The sequence below is a fragment of the Seriola aureovittata genome, chromosome 6, assembly GCF_021018895.1.
Source record: "Seriola aureovittata isolate HTS-2021-v1 ecotype China chromosome 6, ASM2101889v1, whole genome shotgun sequence".
Classification (NCBI taxonomy): domain Eukaryota; kingdom Metazoa; phylum Chordata; class Actinopteri; order Carangiformes; family Carangidae; genus Seriola; species Seriola aureovittata.
In genome coordinates, this window is record NC_079369.1 from 9724516 (window position 1) to 9747951 (window position 23436).

Consider the following 23436-nt stretch of genomic DNA (forward strand, 5'->3'; position numbering starts at 1 on the left):
TCCAAAAGTTGCAAAAAAAAAAAAAAAAAAAACACCTTAAGGACACTCAGACTGTGAGAAACAAGATTCTCTGGTCTTGTGAAACCAAGATTGAACTGTTATGTCTGAATTCTAAGCATCATATCTATAGGAAACCAGATATGTGGCTTAGAACTGATTGTCTTGGAAGTTTCAGTTGGAAGTCATTGTACATACTGAGAATAAGTTTGGGGAAAAAAGTATTAATTTGCCATTAAAGGGCAATTTTAGACCAAAGGTGAAGCAGTTTAAAAAGGAGCATAAATTTGCAATTAATGACTTATTTAGATTAATACAATTACTCTGTTGCTACATAATAAATCAATTTTAGCTGATGACATTCACAACACCATGCTGACATTACACACTTAGATTATACGCTATTAGATCTACGGATACTACTGTTCTCTTGTGTCAAAATTTATTGTACTGAAAGAGCCTCTTTATCAAAATAAAGCCTGTCTATAGTTTTTTGTCATTCCAGTCTACATACTCTACATAAAAGAAGGAGGTAAATGATGGTTTATGGTTCGTAAACCCCATCGGTTTTCCTTGGGTACGTTCTTGTTCCTAGTAAGGTCATTTAATTTGTTTACAGCCAATGGGACACAGACACAAATTCAGCCCACCTTCATCGTGTTATCAGAAATCTCAGAGATGTTTATAAAACCTCATTACACAAATCCAAAAGTATCTGGTAAAATAATGTTGGTGGTGAACAAAGATGGGAGAGTTTGACATTTACAAGTAAAGGCTAGATTACCATCCAGATAAGGCAACTGCTTTGCGCAACCACTTTGGGGCCCTGAGAACTAAAGGTTGCCTCAAAATGCTGCAGGCCTGCTATATGTCAGATGGTTTTTGCTGATTTGATTTAAATTTAGCTTGAGGTTATGAATGACTGAAACTCAACACAGACTTTAATGATAGAAGCCTCAAAATGGGTCTTTTATGACCTAATTATTTATTCATTACCTAATTTTGCAGGCCTGTATTGAAAAGTTTTTTGTCTTATTGTGTCAAAACCTAGTTTTAAGACCATTTTAATGACGGTTTTGTTTTTGTATGTTGCATTTCTTCAAAATGACCACAGAAAATCTAGGGCAAAGCTATACCAGTACAGAAAAACTGTACACACTGCACAGAAAGTGGGATGGAAGGGGGATTAAGACAGGGAGCCAGCAGCTCATTTTTGCATCCAGCCACATTTCAAGCCATCACTTCCATACAAGTTTGGCCTACTCATTCTTTATGTCTCGGGAATTACGAGGGTGTAAGTATATTGCATGAAATTGTGAGCATCTGGAACCTCCAGCAGACAGACGGGTGAGGGGTGTGTGCCTGTTACATCCAGCAGGGGGCAGTGTGCACCAATCTAAACATCATTCACAATCTGCTATGTAAACTTGGGAAACTGATTTCTTCAAAGTGGCTTGAGCAGAATCGGGCCTCTGTATATCGTACCAATCTACCTTAGACAGTTCGTGCTTGGATTTTTAGGTCAGGGGATAACACTGTTGATTGTGGAGGGTTTTGCACATCTCACCCCCGGTATCTGCGGTGACAGTGGGGGAGAATCACCCTCGACGTGGACGTGGTCAGTTGGCGTGTCCCGACTTGGAGTGACGGCTGTGCAGTCCTATGATTCCTCCTAAACATTGCTGCACTGGCCCCTTTTCTCACAAACTATACCGCTAACTTTACTTATTTTGTGACCTACTTACAACTTCAGCGTCGGAACTTGAAGACAGTCGGGGTTCAAGATGTCTGTAGCGGGCTTGAAGAAACAGTTTTATAAAGCCAGCCAGGTTTGGAGAACTTTTTTTTTCTTTTAGCTAGCAACTGTCATGTATCGTTAGCAGTTAGCCTCGTTTAGCGCCAGTAGCTAGCGGTTTATGGCTGGCTAATGTTGATAAAAGCTGTGTTAATACTTAGTGTTATTGTGTGTTAACGGCAAGAGTCTAGAGTTACAAAACCTTTGTGTCAGTGTGTAAAATGTCAATGTTATTTTTAGTTGGCACTCCGTGTTCTTTTACAGCTAGCGTAAAAGTTAACAGGGATCTTTGGACGTGTTTTGCATTAATGTTAGTTGAACTAATGTTAACCAACTTAAGCTAATGCCAAGTAAAGTTATCATGCTATAACCATTTACAGGTATTTCACATTGTTGTGCTTTCAAGTTACCTTACTCAGCGTTACACCAATTCAGATTCTGTAAGTGCACATCCTGTGGTAAACATTAGCTCTGTTTGCCTCAGGGACACTCCGGGTGAGTCAGTAAAAAACTAAGTAGTACAATATGACTAAACTGAGCCAGTACCTAAACGTATGGAGTAACTCCCAGACCCTGCTTTTCCATGGGTGCAGCAGCGAAACCTGAAAAGTTAGTTTCTTTAATGCTTCCTTGAAGTCACCTATTTTCCAGCTGTGTATAGTGTTAGTCTTTTGTTTAGTGAGACAGATCAATCCTAAGGGGCAGCTGAGGGGAAAAGCTAAAGTACCATTGCATTAGAAATGTCAGTGCTGGTCACGGATGTATAAAAGTCACATAGTGTGATGTCTGAACGTTGGTGTGAATGTTTTTCATTTTGGCCAGCTCTCTCAGTCATGGGCGGGGACGTTTAAAAAGATTTTTGAGTCTCTTTTCTTCCTACCCCTGCTGATCTAAGCAGGAAAGACATTTGGTTTCTGCCCCAGCTTCCTGTCAGGAACAGACTCAGATCCCCGTTGGTTTGGTTGTGAGGATAAAGGACATGATTTGCAAGCTGTCGTGTTTGGCCTGTTGGTACTGACTGTAGTGAAAATGAGTAGTAAAGGTGACTGAGGGAGATTAAGTGGATTAATGCAGGAGAAAGTGACCCTGAAGGATGATGAAGAGAACGAAGAGAAGAGTGTGCTTTCCCTTTATTTGACTGCAATGCAGCTGCTTTTCTTGCCAAAACTCCATGAGAGTCAATAACACTTGACATAGCTCAGATTTTCTACGCTGGAGCCATGCAGGAAGTTGGCTGTGGAAATTATATCTGTGCCTTGTAGCACACACATCCTTGCTTTCTCTTTTACTGTTACCCGTTATGTGTTTTTCTGAGAGTAACACTGAATCGTAAATCCAGAAATGTCACACTCCAAGGGCACTGAAAAGCACTAACAAAATCACACTCATATAGTTCTAGTTGTGAGAGTAGGTACTCAAAAAGATTGTAATCGACAATGCTGCTGATGTTAAGCTCCAGCTGATGTGAACAAAATATCAGACACATTTGAAACTATATCTCTTAGGGTTACTAGCTAATCCTCACTGTTGCTGTCCTTACCTTGAGTTTAACACTTACTATAAAAACAGCAAACACCTGCATCAGAGATACCCAGTTATACTGTTTGGTCACCAGAAATTGATTGGACTCCTGCCAGACAACTGCAGTCAAGAATTGCCATAGTAAAATTGTGATATCCAGTGGTTATTTTTTTATACATTACATTTTTTAACATTTTAACTTGAAGAAGAATCAAATCTATATATTCACAGGAACATATAACTTACAGAAGTACCTATTTTATAAGTTTTTTAATGAATTTGTTGGACTAAAGCACAGGTTAACAACCATTGCACAAGCCTCTTTAAAATATGCACATTTTGCAAGCATCACACTTTACTCTTTCTGGCCCAAAATGCTCATCATATTGGATGTTAAAACAGAGTTAAGTCGGGAGAGATTGATTTACAGATATGTTGATAAAAAGTAGATTAGAGTCTGGTGCAGACATCATCGAGGATTAAGCTGATTTATAGGATTGATAATCGGTCTTCAGTATAATCCCCATTTTGGTTACTATTACTCTTAATCAAGATCAAGTCTTAAAGCAGGTGCAGGTGAAAGGCTGGTGGCGTGAGGGTTTTAAGCTGCAGACATCATGATACTGGTGCAACTAATTGGGTCAATTAAAGATCAAGGAGGAGCAGTATGATGTTATCTACTGTGAGATGATATGAGCTTGGTTACTGTCAAAGGTTCATCCACACTGTTTACACAATGACATCCATTTCTTTTAATAACTCTAAGTGTAATAGACCTCTGCAGCTGAGGGAGGACTGCTTTATAGCAACATCATATTTTCATATAATATTACATTAATGTGAAAGAATACTTTGATTTAACAGGTGTTTAATTTCTGATTTAACCAAAAACAAGAGTTCTATTATACTATTATATGTATTATTACATCCAGTTTGCAAAATTTCTAAACTGACTTTAAGAAAGCGAATCATGTCATGATATTTGTATATATATATATATATATATGTGTGTGTGTATATATACATATGACATTATAGAGAATTTTATTTTAACCCTATCCTCACCTCTAGTGCTGATGAGTGCTCGGCTCTTGTGTGTGTTTATAGAGTTAAATGATCATTGAGGGCTTACTGATTTACTGTAAATAATCAAGAGTGAGTTAGTGAGTTTGAATTTTAAATGCAGGGTGATGGGAAAATATTGAACTGTGTAGGACCCAAGAAACATCACTTTAGTGAATTAAAAATGAAGGAAGTAATAAATAAAAAAATCAAATGGTCTTCTTGACTGAACATTTGCTAAGCTCCATCGATGTAATGGGAATACCTGCCAGCTTCTTATGTGTCACCAGAAAGGCTGGTAAATAGCTATCACACCTTCCCACAGTAACATAATTTCCTTTTTGAAGTGAGGTTTGCTCACATACTGCGGTGACAGAGCTATTTTTTTTTTTTATAACCAGCTTTGAACTAAAAGAACTTTGATATGATTTCAGGTGTCAAACTAGGATGTAATTTTGACTTCTCCTACCACATTTATTCTAGACAGAATTCTGTATCTAAAAACAAGTTCTCTTTTTATTCCTTTAATTTTGCACTTAAAATTTCTTTTTACATATGACGCCACAAAAGCAGCCATCACATATGCTGCAGCTAATACATAAGTTTGATGTGAGGGAAGAATAATCGACCGAAGAGTTGTTGTTAACCAGCTGATTTTCATATGCAGCGTTACAAAAAAAAACAATATGACTCTACATCAGGTTGCAACTTTCCCTCTTGCTACGCACTTGGTACCTCTTGTCTTGTAGGCCTCTGTATCAGACAATCCTCTTCTGGGCCTTGCAATCTTAAAGTCATCTGAAGCCAAACAAGAGCCTGAACCATGCTTTGTGATAGTGCACTACCATTTAACTAACCCAGTCATTATGATGGAAAGGATACCTGTTAAAGACTGATCCCTCGGTGTAGCTCTATGTGTTGTTTATACCAACACTTCCCAATGATAACGATTTGTGGATGTTTTTGGGCTCATCTCCCTTGAAGCTGTGTGCATGTAAATAAAATATTACACAGGTCTGAGAACTTAATGTTTTCATTACCAAAGGAAAAGGGCAACAGTATTTACTAGCTACTATTCTGATAATTCCCTTATCAGAAAAGACTGAAATCATTAAATGGCTTTAGTAAGTTTAGTGACTGGTAACAAGAAAAGAAACACCCCATTATGAATTAAAGTCTTGTAAGGCAAGTTAGTTTGCAAAACAATTTAGGACTGCAAACTGCAATCTTATCTTTCCTGGAGGAAGGGAGTCAAATGCTGAGTAGGCTCAGAGTTGAGGCTGAATCTTTACTTAGGACGTGAATACCCCAAGGCCCCCTGTCATGTGCTTTCCATATACAGCAGAGATTCAGCAGTATAACTTGAAGATACTTATACCAGAGGGTTCAGCAAAAGTCTGTCAGCTGCTACTGAGCAAGTGTAACCTTGATGCATTTCATTTTCTGTTTCTTACAGTTATCTGTTGGAATCTCTGAGTAATAGATAAACAAACTTGAATATTTAATCCGTGCTCTGGTATGAAACTTCATGTCACCCATCATAAAACTCTTTGAATAAGCTTTTCCGTCAGTACCAGAAACTCTTGGTAATTCCTATAATCACAGCATGGTCACCAACAGTAGTTTGAGTCATAGAGGAAATGACTCAAACTGCCGTTGCTCTTTCACAGATAATTGAAGCAATCTTCATCAAAGGACTAGATATATGTGATAAACCATTCTAGAGCCAGAAACCACCTGAAAAGATCATGTTTGCAATGTGCGAAGATGTCAGTATTGAGCCAAATTACATTTGTCTGAAAACTAATTAGGTCAACCTGCCAAAAGAATCCCTCACTGTTGACATGCTCAGTGTTATTTTATGATACTAATAATCTCACCTCATTTACTGTAGTGTTCATCATAATCATACAATCAATCATACAAATGCAAGGCTTATTGATTTAAGTTCTTTATTCCTTTTTCAGGAGCTCTCTTGTGGTGTTTCATTAACTGTCTAGACAGCTGGAATAGCTCCCTCTGTTAATACTGTAGGATGAAATAGTTAAAGATTAACATCAGGCTATTTTCTGCTTCCTTTAAAACTTAGAAGAGCAAGACGGATTCATAACAGTATGTCCTGGTGTGATTTCTAGGTATCGTGAATAACTATGACTGGAATCGTGACAGAAATCTCAGAAAAGCACAATAGTCATTAGTCTTTGTGGTTTGCTCTTGTCTTTGTAGACTAGGTCTACAAGATACTCTGCAACCAAGGTCTGTTGTTGCATGCCATTTTTATTATCTTAGTGGAGATGATAGGAATTGTTTTTCTGCCCATTCCACTTCCACAGAAACTCATATGTGAAACCATGTAGCTCATGGACACAGCAGGCAAGATTTTAATTATCTTATCTTGTCACGGCAGTACAGTCTCATTACAAAGCCAGAGTAACTGTTTCATTTACTTTACAGTTCACTGTGACTGACTTTGTCTCTAAAAAAGCACAACCCTTTCTCATAAATCAAGGAATTAGCCAAAATTATGTACAACACTACTTGTGCTGTACATGTACAGAAAATGGACTGTTTTCAATTTTTTAGGCTTTTGTCTGTGGCCTAAAAACATGCTGTGAGATCTCACTTGGAAATACATGTGCTTTCAATCAACATTTAGTCTGCTTAAGTTGTAGCATATTGTCTGTATTGAAATAGAAATAATGGAGTTAGCTCATCCTACATTTTTTTTCATCCTTCAAAGCGTAAACAGGAGGAATTGTGTAACACTGTTCATGTTGTTGTTCTTCATTAGATTTCTGGTGTTTTGCTTATCTGTTATCTGTTATTCTAAATTCCTCCTTTAAGGTCAGCTGAGTAGTCAGGGTAAAGGAACAGTAGGATTTGCACAACATATGGCTTACAATATGCCGCACTCCACACACACATTTTCCTAAAAGAAGACATGTTTGCATTTTCTACACAGGGAAGCATGTGAATGTGTGAATGAGCTTTGGCTTGTTTCCCAATCAAATCAAAACCTTATGAGCAGCATTCATTAATTTGCACTCCTCTCTCTCTCTCTCTCTCTCACCCCTCTTTCTGTCTCCCTGTCTCTCTCTCCCTCTAGATGGTAAGTGAGAAAGTCGGAGGTGCAGAAGGAACTAAACTCGATGATGACTTCAGGGACTTGGAACGGGTAAGAGAGGCATCTTTCTGTGGAAACTGCTTTAATCAGAGCTGTGGGCCTGACTGTTTTTTTCACACAGTACACAAACATGCTGCCGTTATTTTTTGTTAGACATCAGTTCTTGCTGTACACACCTCATTTAAACGGTTAATGAAGAATTTTTCAAAACTGTGTTGTTGACATTCAAAACTTATTGCCATTAAATTCCCTGAAAAGTTTAAAGTGTAGCCAAAATGATCAGTTGCTTAGTGTTTTAGTTGAACGACAGAAAATAGATCAAGAATACTTTGATGCTTGCCAAACTGTTTAAGTCATTTTTAAAGCAAAAAGGCCAAAATTCACTGGTTCCAGCTCCTCAAATGTGAATGTTTTCTGGTTCTCTTAGTCGTCTAATATGATAGTAAATTGAATATTTTGGGGTTTTGGACTGACAAAACAACCCATTTGAAGATTTAACATTGTGCCGTGGTTCAGAGCCCAATCTCAGGTGCATGTGACTATAATATACTGTGTGTATCCAAACTTATTTTTTTATAATACTTTTAACCATGTACAAGAACCTATGAATAATCACATGCAAATAATGCTTGATAGAAGCTTAAATAGAATACCTCCTTTGCCTGTTATTTTCATTTTAGTTCTGTGGCTACAGTAGCTCTGTTACACACTTGTGATGTATGTGTACTTGCTGTATTTTGTAGAAAGTAGATGTGACCAGTAAAGCAGTAGTGGATGTAATCTCCAAAACATCAGAGTACCTTCAGCCCAACCCAGGTGAGAACATAATCTGCTTACATGCATGTGTTTAAACTGTTTAAACTCTTTCATTAACATTTCACCTCCTGTCCCCAGCATCTCGGGCCAAACTGTCCATGTTGAACACCATGTCTAAGATTCGTGGTCAGGTGAAGAACCCAGGCTATCCTCAGGCCGAGGGCCTGCTAGGGGAGTGTATGGGCAAGTATGGACGGGAACTGGGAGAGGACACTAACTTTGGTAAGATATGTGTGTGTGTTCTGGTTTAGATAATACATTCCTGGCAGACAGACCTTGTGTGTGTGTAATTATTGGTTTTGATGTGTGCATGGTTGTGCTCATGTGCTCACTCACTGCCGTATTCCAGCAGGACTGTTTGCAGTGCTGTTTTAAGTATTGTATTTCTGTCTATCTGTTTGTGTGTGGGGTTTTAGCAGATACTATCTGTTTCTGTACTTATGGTCTGATGGTGTTATAATAACTATAAATGCTGTACGCTGATCAGCCACAACATTAAAACAGGTGGCTGGGTTTAATGTTGTGGCTGAAACTGTAAATCTGTTAATATAACTGAGCCTTTAATCCCTGTCTGTGCGGTTCAGGTGGAGCATTAGTAGACGTAGGAGAAGCCATGAAGAGAATGGCAGAAGTCAAAGACTCTCTAGACATCGACGTCAAACAGAACTTCATTGATCCGTTGCAAGGGCTCTGTGATAAGGACCTCAGAGAGATACAGGTATCGGATACACTAACAAAGTATTTAATGACAGGGAAATAAACTGGATGTCTGTTTGATGATTAATCCCTCTCATGTGCAATATTAAAATATGTCAGTCAAACCTTCCATCATCCCTTCAAATTGTCAAACTGTAGTTCATGCAAGATATTGATCACTACTAAACTAACTATGGCTCTGACCATTTCAGCACCACCTTAAGAAGCTTGAAGGCCGTCGCCTGGACTATGACTACAAGAAAAAGCGTCAGGGCAAGATCCCAGATGAGGAGGTTCGACAGGCCCTGGAGAAGTTTCATGAGTCAAAGGAAGTGGCCGAGACCAGCATGTACAACTTGCTGGAGACTGACGTGAGGACTTATTTCTTTCTGTTCAGTGTGTAGTGTGAGTGTTTGTCCTCTGAAGAATAACTTGAAGACCAATACCTTTAAAATAAAAAGTTTTATCTACATCCAAAGGTTAGGTGTTCCTCTGTCATCGTTGTTATGTATTTCATCAGCTATAAAGATAGATTCTAATAGATAGTCATGCTTAACATAACATTCTGGTATTTGTGACATATACCCAGTTTCAACATAGTAGAAAAAGAATATTTATGTGCCTCAAATATACAGTAAAATTTTTGTTTCTGAAGTTCTTAATTCTTAATTAATGTAAAGATGAAATCAAATGAAAAAAAAGATCTCATCCCCCATATGTAGACGTGGAACATTTCAAACCATAACTACAGTTATTTTCACAGCCTGGGCTTCTTGTCATAGATATTTCCACGACACTATATCATGTCAAACATTTCATCACATGCTTCACTGTTGAGCTTGCCAGAGCTTCAAACTTTGGCTCTGGGAGGCTGCTGTCCACTGCACACCCAGAGGACAAACACACGCCAATAGTTACACCTGTAGAGATTGATGTAACACACCCGTTCAGCACAAATAACAGTGGCACTGCAGATAAACATTCCTTTGAATAGCAGTAGTTGGACAGTTATAACATTTAATCTATTTTGGTTTAGCAGTCAGAGCATTTGTTTGCTGTGTACATACCTGCAGGTGAACAGGTTATAGGTGAGGAGGTGTAGAAATAGGAAATGGCTCAGAACATACACTCATTTGCCAGTTAATTACTGCTGGTACACCTGGCTAAGATGGCTAATACAACAGTCCTACATTAAACCCTCTGTCTTAGAGGTTGTAAGGTTCAGTTTGTGTTGAAATCTTTTTTAGAGAAGTTGAGTCAACTTAATGATCATTTTGGAGGCTGAAGTTTGTGGTGCTGTTGAACTGTGTTGCATTATACAGAGAGATGTTTGTGTTATTTAGCCTACCTTCTTTGATTTAAAAGGGCTGGTCAAAATAATAATAACACCTCTCAGTATAACACAATACATTTCAACAGCACCACAAACTGCATCCTCCAAAATGATCATAACGTTGAATAAGTACATTGGTAAAACGGTTTATCATAGCAGGATTGTTGTATTAGACTAGCTAATAATACTAATACTAGCTACTTCTCTGTGTGTTTTGTTTGAATACACCACAGCAGTTAAAGGGGTTAGTTTCAATGTTGAGGACAAGTTCACAGTATGAATATGACCAGTGCAGTTGGAGGAAGTCTGTCTCTCCATATTTCCTCTTTCATATTGTTTCCTGTGACTGTTTAAATACTACATATGTGTAAATTTGAGAATGAAAGATCATTTTTGACTTTGGACACAGTAGTTTGATCAAATAATCTAAACTTAAGATCTATTTATCACCCTTTCATTGCTCCATAAAAAGCAAAGCAGACCATGAGTTATGATTATTTTGTCAAACAAATGTATACATTATATATTACACATGAGCTTCATGATTAGGTATCTCCAAGGTGCAGTATATACCTACACATTGTTGTCACTGGGGCTATTATGAACTGTATTATTTATTATTCAGAATATTGAACTGTTTATCCTTTGGGCTAGGTAATACAGTAACATTGATTGTCTTGCAAATCTGATTGTGTGTGTGTGTGTGTGTGTGTGCGTGCGTGTGTGCGTGTGTGTTGTAGATCGAGCAGGTGAGCCAGCTCTCATCTCTGGTGGAGTCCCAGCTGCAGTACCACAGACAGGCTGTGCAGGTGCTGGATGAGCTTTCTGACAAACTCAGAGACAGGTGCGGTAATAAAACGTAATGCACAAATACCAACATACTCCATGGTACATGTGGTTGTGCAGCTTTCTGCCTGGGGCTTTTCGAGTCTGGTTCACACATCATTTTTTATTTATTGTGAAGATTTGAGAATGTAAGATTCATTCATTTATCTTTTTGAGCAGGATGAATGAGGCTCAGTCTCGACCAAGACGTGAATACACACCCAAACCCAAACCTATCTTTGACTTTGGCGACAACAACCATTCAAACGGCGGCTACTCAACCTCAATGGCTCCTCCACCTTCATGTAACTCAGGTAAGAAAAAGCTGATGGGCTCTAAGAACAAATATTTAAAAAGTTACAAATACTTTGTAATTTTACTATGAACACTTACCATGAACACACACAGTTAAATAAATTTGAAGCTGAATTGTAAATTGTAAGCTATTAATGTCAAAATGATGAAGTGGCTGACTGCACAGTTGGCACCAGAGAACAGATGGGGTCTTGACCAAACAAAGAACAACAACACACTCTGTCATTATTTTGTGTTCATCCTTACACTTACATCACTCTCAAAGCCACACAGAAGAGCTGTGGAAGAGAGCTGCCATACCAGAAATCAACAACAACCAAACATCCAGCTGTTTATACACACAGAGGATGCACCAGGCCGAAGTAGCGTGCCTGCATTCTTAGAAATATGACCGAAACTGAACGTAAAAAAAATCCGCCAACATGATTACTTAAATACCAGAACCAGTACCACTGAGCAGAAATATGTGAAGAACATTCAGCGTGCATTTGTTTTTCTTTTCTCCAGTGTGTTTGTGAGGCTTTGTAAGTGGTGGCATGCGCTGAATGTTTGACTCACAAATACCCTCAGTCGTTGACGATGAGAAAATGAATGTTTGTGTCTGTGTTAAGGGGAAGAATGAGTGTGTGTGTGTGTGTGTGTGAGTATATATATGTGTGTGTGTGTGTGTATGTCCTGTCCTGTCCTGTTCTGTCAGCTGAATGGCCTTTCTCCAACTGACCTTGTTCCTCTTTCCCGTGACATCATCAGAGCCGTCTTTTCACTTGGCCAGATTGTCCTTTCGGAAACCCACATTGTGTGAGTCAAAAATTGTGTGGGCCATTTTTCAGTTTCATAATTTCAGCTGTGGTCTTGAAATGGTCCTCTGTGTTTGTACAGCCTTTTATGTGAAATGTGTGACGTATGGTGTAAGTTGCTTCTCGCTAGTTCAGAACACAATTAGGGGTTTATGGTGCATGCGTAGTTTCACAGCATTATATGTGGTTTTGTGTGAAATTAACATCCTGTCCTTTAGAAACCTGACTGGCCAAAGTTTTAACAGCTCTGCAACCACTGTTTCAGTCCACATTTGATTTAAACACGTATTTATTTAAGACATCATAAAATACCAATCAGGATTCTCTTAATTAAACAAACAATTGACAATCTCTCAACTAATCTTTGAACAGATCAAACAAACAGATATTAGCACCGCTTGTGTTACTTCACATTCTAAACAGCTACACAAGTACCAGCCCTTAAATGATGAAAACACATAATGTTCATATTGTAAAACTTTACATACAGTTCTGTGTGTGGCAGTTTGTTAAACCCGAGATTATGTGATCATGAGGTGTAATGTTTGACGTCCTCTAACATGATTTTATGTATTAACTTGAGTATATTACACTTTGTTAATATTAAACAATAGTATATTACTGCAACTACAATTACTATCATTTTCAGAATTGATATAATTGCTCAGTAAATTTGTCCCCTGAGGACACTTGACCTCTCTATGTGACCAGTGTTACTTATTTAGGAGCAGTGCGTACACATAACACTGCACCTCACAGATTTTAGACCATTGCTTTAGGCACTGTGCAATTTTAGGACTATAAACTAACTAACATGCAGCTGGTGCTAGAATTATTATTAGATACAGATTTCATATGCATTAGTATGTCAGTCAAAATATATATTAGTGTTATAAAGAGTGCTGTGAGCTTTGTTTCAGTACTTAAACTTTTTTGAATAACAGAGTTGAGGTTGGTGAGTTTAATTAATTTTATTTATAGACTACTCACAGTATTTCTGTTTCTATGTCCTCCCACCATATTGTATAATATGCAGAACATCATTAGTGTGACCATGTACAAACAAATTATTTTAAACCCATTATCTTGGGAAACTGCTCTTTTCAAAATGAGTGTAATTAAAGTCTTGTTTACTTTATGATATTGACTTTATATTTGCGTAAAGCATATTGACATAAAAATATTAACAAATGAATGCATCTTGAACTCAGTTAATATAACAGCGGAAGAGGCTCCTCAAATGTGAATGTTTTCATTCAGAAGCATAAGTGGTGCTGATCATCGTCAACACGCCGCACAACTTCTGTGCTGATGATGATCTTTTGACTAAACATGCACATGGAATAAACTGATTCTTATTGCATCTGAAGAGTCTCTCGTAATATAACCTACCTCTGGAGAAATGTTTGTAATTGTGATAAAGTTGCTAAAGACTTACTCCATTAAGTGTTTACATTATTTTTTCTGGTCTTACAAATTGATATGGTTGGGAGTAAAACACAGAATGAGAGGCCAAAGCTTTCCCCATCTCTAGCCTACCCAGCAGTCTGTGGGGTAAACTTGATACAATGAGAAAATTGTTTGGTGAGAAAAACAGGCTAGTTTGTCTGTGCACGGAGCTCTACTCTCCTCTGCTGATCTATGTGAGGTCACAGAGAAACAGATAGACGGAGAAAACCACGACTAGGGAGGGAGGAGTACAGTCATAAAGAAACCTGTTGTCGTAGGATACTGTGGTTTTTGGTTAAAGTTTAAACATGTGAGCTCATTTGCAGTGCCGCTGTGTTGCAGCTTTACCACATACTAATGTGTTCCTACTAACATATATTAAAAAGTGTTAACTACAGTACGTGCTTAACCTTTTTCTGAAACTGACACTGCTGTGGCCCTTCACTGTGTGAGAGCATCCTGAATTTAAGTTGTCCTCCTTTTCTTTCCACCGTCTTCATCTTCTCTCTCTCCTTACCTGTGTTTTCTCAGCTCCGGAGCAGCCGAGCTGTAAGGCACTGTATGACTTTGAGCCAGAGAACGAGGGAGAGCTGGGCTTCCACGAGGGCGATATCATCACCCTGACCAATCAGATCGACGAGAACTGGTATGAGGGCATGCTGAATGGCCAGTCGGGATTCTTCCCTCTCAACTACGTCGAGGTCCTCGTTCCGCTGCCACACTAATACAAAGAGAGCAAGAGAGCTGAGAGGAGACTGATGGAGATGAGAGAGCAAGTAGAGTTAGTATAGAGGGAGGAAAGTGAAGCCAAGGGATGGTCTGCAGAAGATTCATTTTCACCTTCAGCTCCAATGTCATCCTTACAGATGAGCACTTTTTGTCATCTAGAGTTCTGGGGAAGATGGTTACATTTCAAAGTCCAGACCATAATATATCAACCTGTTCCACCCAAAGGTGAAAGGACCTAGACTAAGATGGACACAAAATGTCGTTACCCGTTATCTGACAGTCAGAAACATTTCTTGAGGACTAACTGATGAAACATTTATAAGCAATATTTTTCTTTAACCACAAATTACTGATTTAGTAAAGAGAATTGTATTAAATTTGGTGATTATTATGATGCCTGAGATGATGCATTTATATAATGCTCTCTGTGTGACTGCAGTCTGTTTAAAACTCAGGTTGGTCACCAGCTGAACAGTCAGTTTTCAGACTGGAGAGGCCAACTCAAACTTCGCAGTAATGTCATGTAACTTGACTGAATTTTAGACTTATTTTTAAACTGAAAAGTTTGTCTGTGCCCCTTTTAAAGAACTGGGTCTCATCTCTTGATGCCCCCTGCTGGTGTGAGTGAGATTTACTTTTACCCAAACTAAAATTGAACTACAACTGAACAGAAATGTTTTAGTGGATCTAAAAAAAAATCTTCTTCACATTTTTTATGAGAAACATGAGCCAAAATTTATCTCACATGTGTGATTTAGATTGTTTTCAGGTTTTGGCCTATTTGTTAATGTTCTTTTTCTAAGCTGTGATGACGATAGCTTCAGAAGACAACAGTGGGTTCTTTTATTATTGTTTCAGTATTTGATTTACATTAGTCTCAACTTAAGACAGTAGTTATTAAGAGTAAAACTGCTTACTGAATAAGTGAGAAAATGTAATTGCACCTTGGTCCTCAAATGAGATTGATGTGTGTGTGACAGACTTACTCCACCATTATACAAAGACCCAAAGTTAAATGCAGACATTGCACCTTTTTGTCACTTAAGGCAGGCATGTGTAGAAATGCAGAATGATTAGTCATTTAATGGTTGTTTGTTGGTCTGTTTAATAGAAGAGACGGAGCCAAAAAGTCTTTATAAAATGCAATAGCAACCCATTGCTTAGTAAACTGCTAAATATTCTTATACAGCCATATATTCATTTAGTTTTAGGCCTGTTTGTCTTACATTGTTAAGTCCTTTACTTTATTTTCTAATAGGCGCCTGTTAACTCCGCCTGAATAGACGACGCTGCTGGCAGCGACTCAGTCTTTCTTATACATCACTAACTGTCCTACTTTTTCTGTCTGCCCTCATGTCTTTGAGAATGTGAAAGTCATCTCTGCTTTGAAGCTTGGTCTGACCCTGTGATTCTGATCATTCACAATGGCTCTGATTCGATTTATTTGTTAGTATAATATGGGTTGATGTAGACTTCTATCTATTGAGACAAGGCTGGTTTCTTGTTTTGGATCGAGCCACAGTTCACACATGCAGATGGAGTTTAATCCACAATACACTGGACAGTATGAGGGAAAGACCTGGAGTGAAAGGGAAACCATCAAGGGAAAAGTTTGGACTAATTTGGGGAACCCTTGTTATCAAACATTAAAGAAGTATCGTCAGTCCAATTGTCTTAGGGGTGAAAAAAGTTTTAATTGTGAATGACAAATACGTGCTCTTTCACTGTTTGCAGTATCTTTCTGATCATCTCTGTTATGGTGTGTTTGTCCTTCACTCCATGCTGCCAAACACGTCCCCAATCCTGAGTTTGGTCCTTGTCTTTACATGTTTACATCTCTGATCTTTCTACATTTGATTGCTTGTATCAAGTTCAGGGTAAAGTTAAAGGACTGTTGGAGGTGCTGTCTCGATCACACCATTGTCAAAAAAAAAAAAACAAGTCCTTGCTAGCTTTGTTTTTAGTGCCTTTGGAAAAGAAAGGAGGGAAAGAACCGCAACTAATACAGCAACCAAAACCTAACCTAGCTACTTAAGAACAATGGTCAAGAATTTCTTTTTTCTACTTTTGGTTTTTTTTCTTGCCATTGGCATTTTTCCTGTGTAAAGATGAAATGCATGGGTGCACATATCTGCACATTTATGACACTACAGCAGTTTCCTAAACATGTTGTGTTTAGATAATGTGAGGTTTATCAGCAAACCACCGAAGGAAACTGTTTTTATGTAGATTTTAATCCATGTTTTAAAAAATGTCCCATTGATTCCTTTTTTTAAAGGGCTATGCATTTGTTTAATCAGTCTTAAATGCTCTTTTGAACAGCGTTAAATCATTCTGGCTCTCTATAGTATTATTTTTTATATACAAGACCTTTAAATTAATCTTTGCATGTAGTCCTGTATCAAACCTTGTAAATGTATGTCTTAGATTTAAGTGGCCTTTTTACTATCGGTATGAGTACAGAATTTAACCACAATATTTTGTCTTTTATTATCAAAGTATTTGTATGTGCTTCTTTCTCGTCTCCCACCTCCCCCATTCTTACAATAAATAAAAAGAAAAATGTCTTATCCTTGTATTTGATCAATAGTGAGGTCAAATTATGGCTGGAAAATGAAAAGGCATTTCATGCAGTTGAGCTGGAGAACACAATAGTGCAATATTCCTCACACAAATGCATAAATAAAGGAAAAGACAGTCATGTTTAAATAGTTCCAGTGTGTGTATTTTAATGCTTTGTGGATCATCAATCAGCAGGCTTAAGGCATACATCTTCATACATGTACATCACACAATCCACAGTTAGTTGTAAATACAGTACAGGTAAAGAGGAAGCAAATATGTGTCCTAACAACAGGACTCTTGTCTCATGTAACCTGATGGGGAGACAGTAGAGGGGCACAGTCACAACACAACTCACAGACACACAGGTTCATTAAAAAAAACATTTGGCAAAATGGATTTACTTGCACCACACTGCAACCTTTCGATTTGACTTAAGGAACACAAACATTCACAAAACCTATTGCAGAGTATTGTTTAGGTCAAACCAAGATGCTTTTCCTACTTTGCTCACGTTGTATGCTAAAGATATTTAGCACTACTTTTTTCTTACATTTTGTTTTCCAATCACAGTTCCTGGTTTAGTCTATGAAGGCAATTACAACAAGTTTACATTGTACATATCTGGCAATATCTGCTCATACGGCAGGATACTGGCACAGATAGGCACATAGGTCCACGTGTAAAAGGTAAGAGGCCAGTGCTTATCTGGTCTATGAAACAGTTCCATTTAGTGTCCTTAAAACAATATTTAATTTTAGTAAAACATTGGTTTTTAACACTAATTAGTTTCACACTGTATATTTCTTTGTTTTTTATCAATGGTAAATACAAGCTCCTGTTGTGACTAGCATCACAGATTTAGCACCTTCACCTTCAAAGTCATTGAAGTGTGTCTGAACTCATGATAATGCTGTATTAAATTAAGAGTGAGAGAATTCAAGGCATCTACATGTTTTTCAAGCAGGTTTTTGTACATTGTATGCACGTCACACCAGAGCCCGTCAGCTCTGCACAAAACGTATTCGAAATGGAACGACTTGAGATGGACAGCGGCCACATGCACACGTGCAGAGCACATCGACTCACTGCATGTTGCTCAGCTGACTGTAGACATGCTCCAAGATCTGAGAGTAGGCCTGATCTTTGGGAGCATGGCAACTCAGAGAGCCCTGAGGAGGAAGAAGACGAACTAGTTAGGTAAGCTGCAAGGTCTGAAGATCACAGACACGTAATCTCTCTAATTTCTGAAATTGGTTTGTTAATTTCAGATCATCCTACCTTGATCTTGTCCATCATGGTTGTGTCGGGGCACCAGTACTGGCTGAACTGGACGAGGTCGGGAGCTGCCCTGTAGTAGTCGACCAGCAGCATCTTTGGAGGAAACAAAAACAGAGCCAAATATTTTTGTACTAAATTTACAGCATTCATAAAAAACAGTGACACATAATTTTGATTTCTCTGTTGTATTTTCATAGATCTGACGCTGCTGTATCAGTACCATCTCATTAAGGACATCACTGGTGAGGAAGTTGTCCTGTACGTAAGTGACCTCTACAGCCACTGGGATACCGTAGTCATTAGGCCGTTGCTGCAGGAAAGCAGAGGATGCATAGGTTTAACAGAAAAATGAGCACAAATGTCTAAATGAACTGTGTCAGGAAAGACTATGACAACTAAGTTACAAAGCAATGAAACAAGTGGTTTAACTGAAATTTAGAAAATGTATTAGTTATGTCCTTGCCTTTACCTCAGGTGGAGGTACCACCCAGAATGGAGTTATTGTAGAAGCCACACCTTGATTGCCGTGATAATATGGTCCTGTTAAGATGATTAGAAAGCCAAAGTTTTGACCAGACAGCATGTTCATTATAGTGATGATGCCTTCACATGCCATGGCAATTGGAAATACAAGCTGTTGCTGACTTAGAGACTGCAGCAAATATCCCTTTAAGACAATAGTGACAATTTGACTGCAATCATTTCAGTTATGTTTTACTGACATCACTGCAGCATGAATGGCCATTAGCCTACAAGTACTGTAGCCCTGTAGGCTAATGGCTAATGGCCTGTAAGATAAACTGGAGGTCCTTTGTACTAGCTGCACAGTTTATGTAGCGGTCCATGACAATTGCTGAGGGTATGTTCATGAAAGTAATTCAAGTCTCATTCAGGTGCAATATTTGCAGCCTATTTTATGTTACCTATTACATAAGCTGCCACCTGTAAACACTCTACCCATTACCTTATTTCATTCTTATTGGAGTACATTTTTTGGGCAGTGCAACTTGTGGGTAACAATAAAGTGTGTTTGTCTGCTCCTTATTAGCTCCCTGTGGAAGAAGCATGCAAAGTGGGGTTCCCGGTACAGATCAACACTACATATAAAGGCAGGCACTGACCGCAGATGATGCCCAGACAGGGCTGGAAGCCGTTGTTTGAACCCTGCAGCCTCAGCTGGTGGTCCATCTGGGAGTCGATGTCCTGCAGCGACGGAAGAGCCGGACCTCGTGGGTGACTGTGGTACCAGCCCACCAACGACAGGCCGCGCATGAACAGGTTCTGACAAATCTTGAGGAGAGCAAACATGACAAGAGACTTATTTGAAAAAAACTGGCTTTTACATTTTTCTTCAAGTTGCATTTTTGTATTTCCTATTCTGTATTCTGTGCCTAAAATTTACATAATATCAGTGCACAGATCCAAAGAGGAAGGAAACATTACATTTAAAATTTATTTCCGTATGTCAGAACAGTTCTTTTCGACCTAAAAAACTAAAAAACTTTAAATTTGTGATGTTGCTAGAAATAAACTAGTATTAAAACCACACAAGTCTTCAAGATTAGCACTCTCAGCACGGCAATCGCAGTTTTTATTTCCCTGTGATGGAAATTCAGAAGTCGGTTCTTTGGTTTCTGGCTTTTGGAAAAGAGATGCACATTGTCAAGTGCGCGCTTCTGAAGTGTCCTGGGACACAGGAAGAGCTTGTGAATTTTTAAACCTTCGTGTATTCTGAAGGCATAAATGATGTTAGTGCAGACTTGTCCATATTTTACTGTACCTCCTCCTCGACAGCGGAAGCTGACTCTCGGTCTGCCAGCCTGGTCCGACAGGGGAAAGCTCTTAAGACGGTCAGCACTGAAATACAGCAACCACAGAGAGAAACATGCAGGTGATGAAGGCAGCCTCGTTCTGATTTACTAATGTACACTTTTCTTCCAGTTCCAAAGTTACACTCACATTGTGTATTAGTATCCCACCGTCCTCCGAGGTATCCCACCACCTCACTGGTGGTCAGGTGACAGTGAAAGTCCTATAAAGGACAAAAAGCAGGCATCTTGGACTTTTAAATGTCTGTCAGTGTTTAATTACTCTGCTTTAGCTGAGACTGTTGCTTACCATTAGCAGCAGTACATTACTGGACACGGCTACGTTGAAAGGCTGGAATCTGTTGATGGCTGAGAAGGCTGACAGCTCCACGAGAGTGTGTGGATCTCTGAGGATACAAATTAATGTCTAATGTGTCCTCCACAACCCAACGATCACATAAAATTACATCGATCTGCCTGAATAATAGAAAGTACCTGGCAGCATCCCTGGTGCCCAAGGTGCAATATCTGACAGGAATTCTTTCTCTGTCAGTTCTTCGTGAAACCATTACATCTGTAACAGTTAAGAAGATTTTCTTTTAAGCTTGAAGAGAGGAGAGGAGAGGAGAGGAGAGGAGAGGAGAGGAGAGGAGAAGAGAAGAGAAGAGAAGAGAAGAGAAGAGAAGAGAAGAGAAGAGAAGAGAAGAGAAGAGAGGAGAGGAGAGGAGAGGAGAAGAGAAAAGAAGAGAAGAGAAGGATCATACCATGTAATCCAGGTTTGTTGTTCTTGTTCTTCTCATCTGCTTGCACAGCGGCCTTACCCTCCTCTTCATCCTCGTCATCGTCCTCCTCACTCACCAGGCTCTGACATCACAAGAAATAAACACAATATGTGACATAAGATAAATTACAGTCTTATGGACAAACAATAGAACGAATCATGGCCTCCCTGAAAGAGGTCCCCAAGATAACATGAAGGTGTCACAAACTCTCCTTCTAAACAAGTATTTTTGCTTGTAACTTGTGACTTTAATATCGGCTGGTCTCCAGAATATTTTGTTTCCAATGTAAATCAGTTTGTCTCAAGTATTTTGTAAAATCAAGTAACATTTTTCTTCAGTCCGGACCAGCATAAACAGAAATAACTTGATATGATGGAGACTTTCAGCACTGATGATCAAAGGCATAAAGACAAAAGAAATCTGTGTTTTTTTCAAGTTCAAGTTTTCGATTTTTTTTTCGATTTCGTCAAATGCTGGATGTTTTCACCTCTTCAGGCCTCTAACAATCCTTCAAATTAAGATATAAAATAAAAGATTATGATAAAAGAATCACGAAAGACCAGGACAAGGGGACGCAAATACAGTAGACATCACTTCATTTTAAAGGGTCAAAAAAGTTCAGAAAGTCTGCCTTCAGTATATATTGGCTTTATTTTAATTGACTGTGTGTTGTTAGATTATATATATTTTTCTTCCCTTGTGAGCAAATAAATCTAAAAGTAGACTTTACTTCCAAATAAACAAAGTACTATTATTTCCCCTTTCACCGATTTCATCATCCCTCTTTCAAAGTCAGCAAGTTATTTTGCTTTTCCTCAACTCTTCCCTTCTTCTCTTTGTATGACAAAAGTCAGGCATGGCAATAAATAGAAATCCAGTCTCTGTATTGATCCATGATTATCTATCTGGTTGGTTGCTGTGCTACAAAAGTTAATAGGCTTTATCTTCATTCAGCCTCATTGTCCTTCCCTCAAACCTGACTGAACTATGTTTTCTTAGCACAAGTTTGTATGAGAAAATGGTTTCATTGAGGCACCAGTTGGTCTAAACTTGGGTCATGATGTTTGACCTCTCAGTTACTATTCATTTCAGTATATTGCCTCAGATATTTGTTTCTTTAGAAAAGAAGATAAAAAAAACAAAAAAAAAAGCTCTGTCATTGTGCTCTCACCATGTCTGCGCTGGGTTGGTACTTGTGCAGCCAAGTGGTCTTGTACTGGACCAGTTTCTGTCCTCGGTAGCGTACAGATGCCCAGCCACAGCCAGACTTCTTGGCCGGGTTGACCAGACGTTTGCAGTGTGTCGCCCAGGCACTGGGGGAGTTGAAGATCTGGCCCGTCTCCACCCATCGGATTTTCCCATCATTCAACAGGTCTCCAACAAAGTTCTTACCCTGAGGAAAGAGCGACAGTTTTAAGCAAAAACAAAAACATGTACATGTGGGTTTACTCCTTTAAAACAATTGTCTACTCTATTTCATAGCCTACATGATACAACACAAAACTTACATATATAATAAACAACAACACTCATACTATCTACTGCTGTGATGTGTGCTATTACCAGGTAGTGGATGGCTAACACCCCGTCCCCTGGCTCCACCAGACCGTCCTTCAGCAGAACTCTCAGAGTGATGCCTCTCCGGGTCAGCAAGGAGCCCCGGCCAGAGCTGGACCGCAGATCTGCCTCCTCTCCTCCGCTCAGCTCCTCCTCATCCTCCTCTCCTCCATCCTCCACCACCTGTGGAGAGCTGGGTGGCTCTGAGCCTGAGAACACACACAAGCATCCATACATCAAGGATCATCCATCAGGTCTGCTAGAGTGATATGTGGGTCTAATGTTAATGTTGAAAACAAAGCCATCATATTGGATCTCTTATGATGCATGAACTTAATGCTCTCTCTTGTGAGAGGTCATGTTACTCAGAGGTTTCAGTACTAGCCAAAGCACCTGAATACCAATTTAACATCTGTATGTTAAAGTTAAATCAGGAATAAAGCCAGTGTAAATGTTCATTATTTTAATTATAATGACTTTATGATGAAAGCCCCACTGTAATGGCAGCCAGCATCATTCATAACTGCTGCGTGCTAAACTGATAGCAATCCTATCGTGGTGAAAGGAATCTCAAGGGTCCAAAATAGCCAAAGATAATCTAAATTGGCATTTCATTAATTACGGCTAAGCTATGCGGTTGGCCTTTGTTTCCACCTCCCATTAGGACATGGCTCTCTCCACAAGAAGAGGCCTGCTCCTCCTCTGTTAATTTCCCCCAAAATTACAATTAAACCCCTCTTTCATTATTCTCACCCATATCTCTGAAAGCGTCGGAGAGCGCCTTTAAATCCAACTCGGTCAAAAGCTGCTCCTTTTCAGGGCACTTGAGGCTGTGCGGGGCTGAGCAACGGGCAGATTTCACAGATACACTTCGCCACACTAGCTCCGGCTATTATTCAAAAACATAAAATGAAGGCGTCTGTGGCTCTGCAGTGTAGTTTCCTTGTTGTGTTGCTTTAATGTCAGTTCCCCTCCCCTTTCTTTCTC

The 23436-nt window shown here is 39.0% G+C and overlaps 2 protein-coding genes across 4 annotated transcripts; one reads left to right on the forward strand and one right to left on the reverse strand.

Annotated features, from left to right (window-relative positions):
- The first annotated feature begins 1432 nt into the window (after nt 1-1432).
- sh3gl1b (SH3-domain GRB2-like 1b) lies at nt 1433-17029 on the forward strand. 2 transcript variants are annotated; one of them, XM_056378971.1, is made up of 10 exons: nt 1433-1826; nt 7482-7550; nt 8243-8315; nt 8394-8537; nt 8900-9033; nt 9224-9382; nt 11085-11188; nt 11350-11483; nt 12235-12282; nt 14262-17029. In XM_056378971.1, the coding sequence occupies exons 1-10, from the start codon at nt 1782-1784 to the stop codon at nt 14453-14455; spliced, it is 1104 nt and encodes a 367-aa protein (XP_056234946.1). In that variant the 5' UTR covers nt 1433-1781; the 3' UTR covers nt 14456-17029. The 2 variants fall into 2 exon arrangements, with proteins under 2 accessions (XP_056234946.1, XP_056234947.1); XM_056378972.1 differs by lacking the exon at nt 12235-12282 and having other exon boundaries at nt 1435-1826.
- A 133-nt stretch (nt 17030-17162) lies between these two features.
- mpnd (MPN domain containing) lies at nt 17163-23384 on the reverse strand. Of its 2 annotated transcripts, none has more exons than XM_056378967.1 (13): nt 23203-23384; nt 22456-22658; nt 22064-22285; nt 20875-20974; nt 20606-20684; nt 20421-20517; nt 20262-20334; nt 20083-20159; nt 19424-19592; nt 18766-18842; nt 18523-18612; nt 18303-18395; nt 17163-18193 (listed from the first exon to the last, which is right to left on the reverse strand). In XM_056378967.1, the coding sequence occupies exons 1-13, from the start codon at nt 23204-23206 to the stop codon at nt 18107-18109; spliced, it is 1371 nt and encodes a 456-aa protein (XP_056234942.1). In that variant the 5' UTR covers nt 23207-23384; the 3' UTR covers nt 17163-18106. The 2 variants fall into 2 exon arrangements, with proteins under 2 accessions (XP_056234942.1, XP_056234943.1); XM_056378968.1 differs by having other exon boundaries at nt 18772-18842; nt 23203-23378.
- Nucleotides 23385-23436: the final 52 nt, after the last annotated feature.